Genomic DNA, 13,361 nt, shown 5'->3' on the forward strand with positions numbered 1-13,361 from the left:
GTCCTGTTCACACTCTGTGTGCCTGTTGGAAGTCAATTGCACCACTATTATTTTTCCATTCAGCAGCCCAACAGCCCACAGATAAAAACTGTTCTTTAACCTGTTGGTGTGGCTGACTATACTTCTATATCTCCTGCCCAAAGGTAGGAGATTAAAGAGATGCTGGCCTGGGTGTGAGTCATCCCAAAAATTTTCCTCGCTCTTCCGAGGCAGCGGTCTCCTGCGATGTCATCTAGAGAACTCAGGAGACAGCCCATGATGTCCTGTGCTGTATTCACCACCCTCTATAGGGACTTTCTGTCCGTGGCTGTCAAACCAGCGTACCGCACTGTAATACAGTATGAAAGGACACTTTCTGTTGTGGACAGGTAGAAGGAGATCATCAGTTTTTGTTTGACATTGTTCTTTTGCAAGACCCTGGGGAAATGGAGTCTCTGCTGGGCCTTCATGATGCCAAACAGAACCTGCTTACTCTCACGACATATTTTAAGTAACTCTAATTCTCTCAGAAAGAGATAAGCCACACCAGGAAATCTTCACTGAGTCCCAAAGCCTTCAAGCTGGTCGAGAACCCTACAGGAATCTCCCAGTTGCATCTGTGTGCAATGTCCCCAAACACACAACTCAGATATTACTTCTACAGGTTCTGGTAACAGGGAGTGGAAGTGATTGACTAGTGTAGCTGGGGCTCTGATGGGACAGTGTAGGGAGCTCAGACAAATAGCCCAGTGGGGCATTTTTGTGACAGCAGCCATCCTAATCTGCTGCCTGAGACAAGAGGCTCAATGTGGCTCCTGACCAAAGATAGTCAGGTTCTCATGCAGGATTCCCCCATCTGAATTTTCACAGGACATTGAATGCGATGGACCACAGAACTATTTTCTAATAAGTAAATCTATGATGTAAATGCTTGTAACCCATCTGAAAAATGCTTATTAATTTTATTTCAGCTGATTTATGGATCATTTCTGCCACTAAAAGCTGTCAAAAAGTCCTTCCCATTTTTGTATCAGATGGTGCCAAATGAAGCCCACCAGCACACAGGGATTGTGCGATTACTTCAGCATTTTAAGTGGACATGGATTGGGCTTTGGGCTGTGGAAGATGACAGAGGGGACAGGTTTTTAAAGACAATGGTCCCAATCCTTTCCCCTAATGGCATCTGTTATGCCTACATAGTAAGAATACCAAAATGGAATTATGTGGATGAGATGATAGACTTTGCTTTACAGCATTTAGGAACCTATGCAATGGTCTTTGAGGATAACCCAACTGTGTTCATTGTTTATGGAGAACCTCCATCCTTCCAGGTTCTGAGAATGTTGATATTTGTATCACCCTTCTTCTTCTTTCCAACTCTGGGCAAAGTGTGGATTGTTACATCCCACTGGGATTTTGCATCACATTCTATACAGAAGAATTGGGAGGTACAAGCATTTCACGGTTCCATATCCATCACAGTCCACTCAAATCAGCCATCAGGATTCCAAAGGTTCATTCAGAAGCTGAGCCCTTTCTGGGCAAAACGAGATGGCTTTATCCAGGAGTTCTGGAAACAGGCATTTGGCTGTTTATTTAAAATGTCTGAAGCTTCAGAGGAGGGAAATGAAAATGAAATCATCTGCACTGGGGAGGAGAAGCTGGAGAGCCTTCCTGGAGTTCTGTTTGAAATGGACATGACTGGCCACAGCTACAATGTCTACAATGCTGTCTATGCTGTGGCACATGCTTTGAACGCCATCTACAAATCCATATCCAAACACAGAGGATTGGAAGAAAGGGTCAGACTGACATTTCACAGTGTGCAATCATGGCAGGTAATTAGAAAGCAATACTTTAAAATTATAGAGTTCTAGGATTGTAGAGATGGAAGGGGCCCTCAGGGTCATCTTACAGGGTGTTGGACTAGATAACCCTTGGGGTCCCTTCCAACTCTACAAATATATGATTCTATGATTGATTGATTGATTGATTGATTGATTGATTGACTGGTTGATTGATATTCACAAGTAGCCACCTACATAGACCAGATGACAACTATAAGGACAACTTTGGGAAGTTCACTAAAGTAATCTTAGCACTATGTTGTCTCGTTATTCATTGCTCTTTCATTCGAGGTTCATCATTATCTGAGGAGCATCATATTCAATAATAGTGCTGCTGAGAATGTGCACTTTGATGAAAATGGAGAATTGGTTGCAGGTTTTGATATTACAAACTGGGTGATGTTCCCCAATGGTTCAGTGGTTAGAGTAAAGGTTGGAAGATTAGAACCTCAGGCTCCTCCAGGCAAAGAATTAACCATTCATGATGACCAGATTGTGTGGCATCCACATTTTAATCAGGTGAGATGTGCCAGAAAGAAAAGTTTTGGCCACTTTAACTTTCTGTTTTGCTTTTTAGCTGCTAGATTATTCAGGATAGTAATATTTTATATACATTATTAAGTATAATTGTTTAATTTACACTGAAATGGAGAATGCCTGTGTGTATTGCAGAAAGAGTTTAACTGGAAGATCGCACTAAAGCTAAAGAAAAGCAAGAAGAGCTCTCTGAGCTCCTCGATGGATTGATAATTAAATGTGATTGTTCTCTGGCAGCTCTGATGAGATATTTAACTTTAGATCACATGGGAGGCGATTTAATTGCAAATCTGCCATCTTGGAAGGGTGGTGGCTTAAGTCTTTGGGTAAAGGTATGTAAAACAGTCTCCTGGAGGGACACCAAACAGCTGCAGGCAAAATGGAGGCTGTAAGAAGAGAGAGAGAGAGTCCTTTGCTTATACAGTGGTACCTTGTGTTATGGACGGGATCCGTTCCTGAGGCCTGTCCGTAACGTGGAATACCCACAACTCGAAGTGCTGCATCTGCACAGGCGCACGGCACAATTTAGTGCTTCTGCCCGTGCGCGAGCAGTGAAACCCGGAAGTAAGCCATTCTGGTATTTCCGGGTTGCCGCAGGACATAACGCGAAAAGACGCAACATGAAGCGGACGCAACACAAGGTATTAGTGTAGGTCTGTTTTGAATTATCTTTTTTTTCTTATAAGATTCTGAGTCTGTGGGGATATACACCAGATATGGAATTATTTGGATGTTTCTTTTTGTTCTGTTCTGAAGAAAGTTCTGAATAAATTTTATTAGATCATTTTGTAGAAAGTTCTGCAAGTAAAGTTTTAAATAATATATAATGGGTCTGGAAAATGTTTCTTTCGAAAAGGTTTTATGCATCCAATCGCTTCAAGCTGCACAATATAATATCTGCTATGCACCTTACACAGTTCTTTTAGGAATTGGGCCAAATGGTTTATTTTCCCAACGTAATTCTCTTTGTAGAACTGAATGAATGAAGAGCACTAATCCAAGTCCCTTTATATTATTCTGTGCAGGTGCTGCCCCTTTCTGTGTGCAATGACAACTGCCATCCTGGCTACAGCAGGAAAAAGAAGGAGGGAGAGAAATTTTGCTGTTATGACTGTGCTCCGTGTCCAGAAGGAATGATATCTGGCCAGAAGGGTAGGAGACAATTGTGTACTGTGATATCATTCATGTTCTGTAACATATCGTATTTGCTTTGAGAATGCACATCCCTTGAACAGACAACCCAAACACAAGACCACTCTTCCTTGTGTTGTTTCCAGGAGCTGGGATTCAGATGCATACTGCCTCATTGATACCCCTATTCTGTATTTATTTGTCCAATCCTCTTTTAAAGCCATCCAAGTTGATGACCAGGCGCTCTTGGAGGAAACTGATTTTCTACATTGATTTCAATCAGGGTTTATATCAAAAATATCAAAAACCATTATCAACAGCAAACTCTTGCACTAAATTAGATTATTAGAATTATGCAGCTCAACCTATAGAAATATTTGAACAGCTCTTTGTTGTTTTCAGATATGGATGCCTGTGTCAAATGTCCAGAAGACCAATATCCAAACAAGGACCAAACTAGATGCATTGCTAAGGTTCTAAGTTACCTCTCTTACAAAGAAGATTTAGGGATCATCTTAGCTACCTTGACTATTGCTTTCTCATTGATAACAGTTTTAGTTCTTGGGATTTTTATCAAGCACAGGGAGACTCCAATCGTTAAAGCCAACAACCGGACACTCACCTACATCCTCCTCATCTCCCTCCTCCTTTGCTTCCTCAGCTCCTTGCTCTTTATTGGAAAGCCTGGGAAAGTGATCTGCCTTCTCCGACAAACAGCGTTTGGTGCCATATTCTCTGTGGCTCTTTCCAGCATTTTAGCAAAAACCATCATGGTGGTTATGGCATTTATGGCAACCAAGCCAGGTTCTACAATAAGAAAATGGGTGGGGAGAAGATTGACAAATTCCATCATCCTTTCCTGTTCCTTTCTTCAAGTTGACATATGTACTCTTTGGCTAAGTACTTTCCCTCCATTCCCAGACATGCACTCAGTGAATGAGGAGATTATACTGGAATGTAATGAAGGTTCCACTACCATGTTTTATTTGGTCTTGGGCTATATGGGTTTCCTAGCCATTATCAGCCTCGTGGTGGCTTTCCTTGCCAGGAAATTACCTGACAGTTTCAATGAAGCCAGATTTATCACTTTCAGCATGTTGGTGTTTTGTAGTGTTTGGTTATCCTTTGTTCCAACCTACCTGAGTACCAAAGGAAAATACATGGTGGCTGTGGAGATATTCTCCATCTTGTCCTCCAGTTTTGGGTTACTGGCCTGCATTTTTTCCCCTAAGTGCTACATCATTCTTCTGCGACCTGAGCTGAACAACAGGGAGCAATTAGTAAGGAAAATAAAATGAAGGCATATGTCCACCTCTCCATTCTGAAGATGTCATGTCTATTATATTCTGACACTGTGGCCTGCTGGGTTGCATTTTCCCCTCTAAATGCTGCATCGTTGTGCCGGGACCCAGTTGAATAAGTGAGAATAAATAATATATCCTAGAGAAAATAAACTATATGAATAAACATTGCCATGAAATTTATTGTGTCCATTTCTTCATTCTGCATATATCTAGGGCTTTTGTTCAGCCGGAATTCACCGAAACTGAGTTCCAGCATCTCTTTGGTGAGTTCTGGCACCTCTGTAGTATTGCAGTGCCAGTCACAAACACGACGCTCAGGGCTGCGGGATGGAGGAGGAGGGTATGATGGTGGTCAGGGCTATGTGGCGGAGTCAGTGGGCAGCACAACAATTGGGGCGGCAGGGGAGAGGTGGAAGGCAATCGGGCAAAGAAGATAAGTTTTCCCCTTCAAAAAGAGCTCAACAACTTGGGTTGGTTGATCCTCCTAAAAAAAAGTCAACAAGTTCCAGCACCTTTTCCCCTAGAAACAATGCCCTGCATATATGTATATTATATATACAGTGGAGGGGAATATTTGACCCCCTGCTAAATTTGCCCATTTGCCCCCTGACGAAGAAATGACCAGTACATAATTTTAATGGTAGGTTTATTGTAGCTGTGAGAGACAGAATGACGACAGGAAAAAACCCAGAAACCCATGTTGCCCTGCCATGTTCGCCTCACCCCCAGAGCACTAATGAGGTTTATTTGCTTATTTTATTTTATTTACACCAGCATAAATTGATCTACTTTAAATTATCCAGGATGAGCTCTGGATGAATCAGGATGAAGAACTTGCACTGGCATATTTCCAGCTCAGCAATCATGGACAACTTTTCAGATCAGCCTCAGCACCTGAGAACTGGTGTCATGGTCTGGGTTACAGGCAGTCGGAGTCCCGGCTTGGTATGTTGGGACCTGGGTAGAGGTCAGGAAGCAGGAATCAGCAGTTCAGGGTCAGCAGTCCAGGGGTCAGGAAGCCAAGAGTCCAAGGGTCAGGAAACCAGGAGTCAGGGAGCCGAAGCACAGTTAGGTGGGTAGCGTGTTGCTGTGGCAAAGAGCCAGAGGGAAATGCTGGTCTTATATACCCCTCCCAGCCCTTGCCACCAGATGCTACGAGTCTTCTGTCAAGTCTCACCTGTGTGGCAAACTCAGGAAGGCCCCAATCCTGTGAGGCCCTACCAGTCTCAGGGCCCGGCTCCTGCACACACTCCTGACAACTGGTAAGTGGCCAATATATACAGTGGTGCCCCGCAAGACGAATGCCTCGCAAGACGAATAACCCGCTAGACGAAAGGGTTTTCCGTTTCGGAGGCGCTTCGCAAGACGAATTTCCCTATGGGCTTGCTTCGCAAGACGAAAACGTCTTGTGAGTCTCGCCATTTCCCCCCCGCTTCCCCCCCTTTTCCAAAGCCGCTAAGCCGTTAATAGCCTTTTAACAGCTTAGCCGCTAAGCCTTTAATAGCCGCTAAGCTGCTAAATCGTGAATAGCGCTAATCCGCTTAGCCGCTAATGGGGTTGCTTCGCAAGACGAAAAAACCACTAGACGAAGAGAATCGCAGAACGGATTCTTTTCGTCTTGTGAGGCACCACTGTATCCTATTTCTAAAAGGGTTTCTGTTTGGTCATTATTTTTAGTTTTTTCAATGTGTGTGTGCATGCAAGCACACGTGTGAACACTTGCAAATGTCAATGTGGTAACAGAAAATGCGAATCATAGGACTTTCAGAAAAATTGACCAAGGAAGCTCAGGCTTAAGCTGGAAAGAGAGATGAGGATGATTTCAAAGAGGCATTGTATCTTTTTATTGCATATTGAAGGGCACATCACTCAACAGTGGCAACCACCGGATTCACACTTGTTGTTGTTGTTTAGTTGTTTAGTCGTGTCCGACTCTTCGTGACCCCATGGACCAGAGCACACCAGGCACTCCTGTCTTTCACTGCCTCCCGCAGTTTGGTCAAACTCATGTTGGTAGCTTTGAGAACACTGTCCAACCATCTCGTCCTCTGTCGTCCCCTTCTCCTTGTGCCCTCCATCTTTCCCAACATCAGGGTCTTTTCCAAGGAGTCTTCTCTTCTCATGAGGTGGCCAAAGTATTGGAGCCTCAGCTTCACGGTCTGTCCTTCCAGTGAGCACTCAGGGATGATTTCCTCCAGAATGGAGAGGTTTGCTCTTCTTGCAGTCCATGGGACTCTCAAGAGTCTCCTCCAGCACCATAATTCAAAAGCATCAATTCTTCGGCGATCAGCCTTCTTTATGGTCCAGCTCTCACTTCCATACATCACTAGGATTCACACTTACAGCTCAGGAATAATGTTTCCCATTTTAACCATTATATATGGGGAGGGGAGAGAGATATCTGTTGTGGGAGGGGATAAATGTATGTGTACTTTATCTCATTTATTTCTTTTTAACTATTAGATGTTCTTTCTTGTTCAGCTCAGGTCTCACCACAATGATGTAGCATTTAGGGGTAAAGATACAGCCCAGTAACCCAGCACTGGAAGCCAGTATGGAGAAGATCTCCACCAACGCCATGTCTTTTCCTCTCGTGCTCAGGTAAGTTGGAATGAAGGTCAGCCAAACACTGCAGAAGACCAACATGCTGAAGGTGATGAACTTGGCTTCATTAAAGCTGTCAGGTAACTTCCTGGCTACAAAAGCTACAGTGAAACAAACAATGGCCAGGAAGCCCATAAACCCCAAGACGGAGTAGAACATAGTGACCGACCCTTCATTACATAAGAGTACAATTTGATCCATCATTGTGTGTGTATCTCTATCTGGAAAGGGGGGAAACATTGCCAGCCAGAGAGAACAGATCCCCACTTGGATGTTTGAGCAGAAGAGAATGATGGAATAAGCCAATCGTTTCCCCACCCATTTCCTCATCCTAGATCCTGGTTTGGTGGCCATGAAGGCTAAAAGCACAGATGCAGTTTTGGCCAGGATACTAGAGATGGACACACAGAAGATGATACCAAAAGCAGTTTGTCGGAGAAGGCAAGTCACCTCATTAGGTTTTCCAATGAACATTAAGGAGCAGAGGAAGCAGAAGAGGAGGGAGATGAGGAGAATGTAGGTGAGACTTCTGTTGTTGGCTTTGACTATGGCAGTGTCCCGGTGCTTAATGAAGATGCCAAGCACCACAGCTGTGAGCAGAGACAACAATAGTGCAGAGGAAGTTGAAACAATGGCCAAAGTGTCACCAAATGCCAGGAAGTTTGGCATCTTAGGAATGCATTGATCCTGGCCTCTGTTTGGATATTGGTCTTCCGGACAACTGACACATGTTTCTTCATCTGAAAAAGAATGCATGATAATGTAAGAACCAGAATGATTCATGCTCAAGAAGCCTACCTTGTGTTTTTACTCATGGAGTGTTTCAAATTCTTCTGCCCAAAGTGCATCAAGTAGAAATGTCATGAATCATATCTGGTTTGAAATATACCGTATTTTTCGCCCCATAGGGCGTACCAGCCCATAGGGCGCACCTAGTTTTTTTTTGGGGGGGGGAATAAAGGGGAAAAAATATTTTTCCCCCAGGCACAGGGCTGGGGTGGGGGAAGCCCGAGCTTCCCCCAACCCCAGCCCCCAGAACAGGCTGCTATCCACAAGCCTAGGGAGCCCAGCGGGAAGTCGCGCCGGTCTCCCCAGGGTTGCGGAGAGCTGCCCGAAGCCCGGGGTGCACTCTGCTGCACGCCCCAGGCTTCGGGATGCAGGCAGCTCTCCGCAAGCCATGGGAGCCCGGCGGGAACTCCCGCGGGCTCCCAAGGCTTGAGGATAGCTTCCTGAAGCCTGGAGAGCGAGAGGGGTCAGTGCGCACCGACCCCTCTCGCTCTCCAGGCTTCAGCAAAAGCCTGCATTTGCCCCATAGGACACACACACATTTCCCCTTCATTTTTGGAGGGGAAAAAGTGCGTCCTATAGGGTGAAAAATACGGTAGTTTTCTCCTAGTGTTCAACAAAGTTAGTCTTAAAATAAAAAGCACTGATAAGTGAAATGATACAACCATTCTGGCAGTAGTTCAAAATTGTAGGAGTCAACAAAGAAAGATGTATTGGGACTGTCACATTGAAGTCTCCCCAAGCTGCCTCATTTTCAATAAAAAAAATCCCCAACAATCTGATTCATCTCCTGATGTTTTATTTCATGGCCATCTAGTCTGACTTTCATAGTTTTAATAAGATGTACAAAACACACTTTGCTTTCAAAGTATCTGAAAATTGTTTTTGTTTTTTTTATTATCCTTAATAAAGAAAAATTTAAGTAGACATGGAAATGACTGAAGTATGTGCTGTATGCCCCAGACTCACATTATGGTTGGGAAGGAAGTGATTTTGCAATCAGTGTATATTTAGGGACAAGAGGAAAGTCTGACTAAGGGTCATTTTTGCTGCACAGAAAAAGAGATCACAGGACGCAAACAGAAATAACACCAGATTCAAAATGCATAGAACATAGACTAAATATGAATTGGAGATAAAAATCAAAAAGTTGTTGATAATTAATCTAATTTCTAATACTATTTTAATTCAAAATGAGTCTTAATATTATGTTGAAATAGTAAGGCTTAAGACAAGCATTGGGAACAGTATGCCTGGGGTTTAAATGTGATTCCCCATCCCTTTCTTGACCTTGGGACTCTGTCCAGGCCATGCCCCTTTTGTGTGGCTGGAATGTGTTGTCGAACTGTGATGCTGCCTCTTTCTTGTGTAGTTGGCCAATTGACAGGTGCCTGGCATAGTTTGTGTGCAAAGCTAAGCATTTAATATGGCCTGAAATTAACGCACGGTGCATAGATCATAACCATTTGACTACTGTCTTTGTCCCTACCCAACAGTAGCCTGTTTTCCTAGAAGGTTGAATTTGGGCTGAAGAAGTATCTCCTCCCAAGCCTTAAAATATCACAAGCCCACATTTTTATTTCAAGAAGCCATGTATTTCTTCTTGTTGTTTCCTTTTTCCCTTTTGAACCTAAATATTCTGGGTTGTTTTCAATATAGTGTTCAGAAGATCATTCCATCACTGCAAGCATGACTTCTTGTCCAACAGAATAATCTCCCTCTGCTCTCCCTGCACACTGTTCAAGGGGGATCCAGACCTCCAGATCAGTTTTTGGGGAGAGTTCAGGGGGCAAATGGGGACAGAAGAGGGGGAAGTTTCCTTGCACTTGTGGCAATCATTGCTTCCACTACCACAATGATTTAGTTGAATATGACTCTCCTCTTATATCCCATAGTATCCCTATACTTCCTTTTCTTGTCAATGTATTATGTCCTTCCTGTTCTTGTACACATAACAAGTTCCCATCTTTCCTCCAATGGGTATGGCAATCAGTTCATATTCCTATACTACTACCTACATTGTGGTGTTCAAAATCTTTTCCAAAAACTCTCAGTGTATGCATGATGTTGCATGCCTAACTAACTGATTTCTTTGACAGAAAACTAAGAGACATAGAGAGTGATTAAATTGGTAGGCCTTCCCTGTCATATCAATGTGAGGGCTATGAAGGGTAAAACTAGCCATGATCTCTGGTGCAGGGATGGTTGACTGGAAAAGACGGAGAAGGAAGACCAAACCTCCACTTCATTGTTCTGACAGGGACTGGTACTAGAAGGTGGGAGTTTCTTTTTACGTTCAGGTTAAACGTTGTAGATGCCTCCAAAGATGTTTACAAAATAGCTGTTCATTGGAAACCCCAGAAATCTCTCAAGCTCTTCATTTTCGAGTATGACTTCAAACATCATCTTTAATCTTTGTTCCACAATTACAGCTACTCAAAGTTCCATTCATGCATTCAAGATCATGAGTCCAATGCCTGTGCTATCAGAGATATCTGAGAACTTAATGTATCATTCACTGAGCTGTTGATATATTCCTTGGTGTGATTATAACAAAATATCAATTAGATTGTTGTGTCTATGTAAAAGTGGAGATCCATGCATAATGCCATAATTTAAAAATGGCCACTATGTTAATGAGAATGAACTTGCAAAAGAGTTGCCCACATTTTACTTCGATAAAATGCATCTCTTGATCTTTTACAACATAGCATATCCTACCCTTCTCATTTGAGATCATCCCATCAGGACAAGGAGCACAAGCATAGCAGCAAAAGCTCTTCCCCTCCTTCTTTTTCTTCCCATAACCAGGGCGGCAGATGTCATTACATACTGAAAGAGGTGGCACCTGTCCAAATATATAGGAACAGTTGAATTCATCTTTTTTCATATTGTATCAGATAATCGACCAGCAAACAGGAGGGCAAGTGATACAGAATGCAAAAGCTGTAAGTACACAGGTATACAATAAGTAGTAGGAATATCTGCTCTGTTAAGTATCATACAAAGACAGATTCAAATTTGCATACTTAGCCTGATCAGTGAATCAAATAGTTTAACATTCAATCTTGCATCACTAACTAGAGATTTGCCTCAGGGATTTCACACAGTCACAAAACAGTCAGTATTATGCATTATCTGAAAGCCAAGGACTCTCTTTGGTTAAAGATGTGCTGACTTAATGCCTCTAAATATTGCATTTTTCATCATAATGGTTAATTTATGTGTGTATAGGAAAAGGTAGTTCATAAAATGATGCCTTGCCTTCAGTGAAATACTCAACATCCATATATCAATTTACCCTCTAATAAAACATCTTATCCTATTTGTATTACAGTGATACCTTGGTTTACAACCATAATCCGTTGCGGAGGTCCAGTTGTAAACCAAAACAGGTTGTAACCCAAGGCGTGCTTTCGCCAATGGGGCCTCCAAAAAAAAATTGGTTGTAATCCAAAAACATTTTGAACTGATTGGTTCAAAATTGGGAAAGGAGTATGACAAGGCTGTATATTGTCTCCTCACCTGAGTCAAGCCTCGGTGCCATTCAATTCTGTCCTCATCAATGGTGAGCACTTTGCCAGGAGGATCCAGCCTCCCTACTTGGACTCTGACATACGATTTATTTGGGAACGTGACCAAGTTTGTAATGTCAAATCCGGCTGCTAATTCTCCATGCTCATCCAGTGCAATTTCATCTCCAGCAGTGTTGTTGAATGAGATCTTGTGAAGGATTGAGTGGAGCTGGGTGGAAAGAGAACAAGGAGCTGAAGGTCATTTTCCTATATGGCTACAAGTCATTACAATTCATCATGGATAGTAATCTACTTGCAGAAGCAGCAAGGGAGTAACAAATCATGAAAGGGTATAAAATTCAACTGTGGCGGGTGCTGCAGAGTACTTGCAAAATGATACATGGTGTAGAAATAAGTCTGGAAAATCATGGTTATATGGGATCAGTATTTGGAAGAAGACTTAAGAAAACTGAGAAAATAAAAGCTTGATAGAAATATCCTGTAGATCAGGAACCTGGTTGGTCACATCATGGATATTGGATCCAGGAAATTGTCCAGAACCTATATAATGACAGTTGTCATTGGAGATGAGGAAGCATTACCTGCCAGGGCTCCACATTCTGAGGAACCATTCTGTTGCTGGACTCCCTTGCACTGCGTTTCAGCCCAGCTGACTGCAAGATATGTAAGGCATTGGCCAAAGCATAGGCGGCGTTATAAATGCTGTAGCTGTGGCCAGTCATGCTCATTTCAAAATAAGGGGCAGGAAGGCTCTCTAACATCTCCTCTCCAGTACATCTGCCGTAGATGAATGAGTTGGATAATGAACAACTGAATGCTTGCTCCCAGAAATATTTGATAAATCCATCTTCATTTTCCCATGAAGGATTTACAAGCTGAAGAAACTTTTGGAAGTCTTCTATTTCCTTTGAATGAATTGTGAAGGAGATAGCGCCATGGAACATGTGCCTGTCCATATCAGTAATCGTCTGAATGGGGTATAATGTGAAATCTATTTGGGCTGTTGTAATCCACACTTTTGCTGTAGAGAGCCTCTTATTTTGCAGAAATAGTATTTGACTTATCTTGATTCCCCCTATAACTGCTCCCAACCATGTAATAGAGGCACTTTCTCCATATATAACAACTGCATTGGCGTTGCTCTGCATGAACACTGGCAAAGTACTTTGTTTGTGGTAGAGCATCTCCTGTATGCTGTCAGAGAGGCGCAGGTGCGTTTGAGCTCTTTCTGTGAATGCTGAACAGATTCCATTCTGCAAAAGCATTTCCTCCATGGTCTGTAGGAATTGGTCTCCACCTTCATTATCTATAGCATAGAGCCCCACCCATTTCCACTTGAAGTGCAGAAGTAACTGAATAATTCCTCGGTATTGCAGGGCTTCACTGGGTACCATGCGGTAAAAGGAAGGGAACTTGATTTGATTCTTCACTGCTGGCTCAAATGAGCCATATGAAATCTTAAAAAACAGTAAGAGTTGGAAGAGGAGATAATTATTTCCTTAGATTTCAAATTAGTGCAATTCTATACAGTCAGTGGCATTCTATACAGCAGTGGAACAGACTTCCACAAGAGGTGGTGGACTTTCCTTCCCTGGAGGGTTTAAAGCAGAGGTTGGGTGGCCATCTGTCATGGATGC

The 13,361-nt window shown here is 42.8% G+C and overlaps 2 protein-coding genes across 2 annotated transcripts; one reads left to right on the forward strand and one right to left on the reverse strand.

Moving 5' to 3' along the window:
• The first annotated feature begins 3,406 nt into the window (after window positions 1-3,406).
• On the forward strand, window positions 3,407-4,792 carry LOC144325889 (vomeronasal type-2 receptor 26-like). Its single transcript, XM_077920688.1, has 2 exons — window positions 3,407-3,515; window positions 3,897-4,792. The coding sequence occupies exons 1-2, from the start codon at window positions 3,497-3,499 to the stop codon at window positions 4,790-4,792; spliced, it is 915 nt and encodes a 304-aa protein (XP_077776814.1). The 5' UTR covers window positions 3,407-3,496.
• A 2,448-nt stretch (window positions 4,793-7,240) lies between these two features.
• LOC114587015 (vomeronasal type-2 receptor 26-like) lies at window positions 7,241-13,118 on the reverse strand. Its single transcript, XM_077920693.1, has 4 exons — window positions 12,306-13,118; window positions 11,714-11,932; window positions 10,910-11,036; window positions 7,241-8,142 (listed from the first exon to the last, which is right to left on the reverse strand). The coding sequence occupies exons 1-4, from the start codon at window positions 13,116-13,118 to the stop codon at window positions 7,241-7,243; spliced, it is 2,061 nt and encodes a 686-aa protein (XP_077776819.1).
• Window positions 13,119-13,361: the final 243 nt, after the last annotated feature.

This window comes from Podarcis muralis, chromosome 16 (assembly GCF_964188315.1).
Source record: "Podarcis muralis chromosome 16, rPodMur119.hap1.1, whole genome shotgun sequence".
NCBI classification, from domain to species: Eukaryota; Metazoa; Chordata; class Lepidosauria; order Squamata; family Lacertidae; genus Podarcis; species Podarcis muralis.

Coding starts and splice junctions, on each gene's coding strand:
- LOC114587015 (XM_077920693.1), bottom strand. CDS start 13,118: ATGGTACCCAGTGAAGCCCTGCAATACCGAGGAATTATTCAGTTACTT. Junction 11,933..12,305: donor AGAATGTGGAGCCCTGGCAG/GTAATGCTTCCT, acceptor CTTTCCACCCAG/CTCCACTCAATCCTTCACAA. Junction 11,037..11,713: donor GGCACCGAGGCTTGACTCAG/GTGAGGAGACAA, acceptor ATATTTGGACAG/GTGCCACCTCTTTCAGTATG.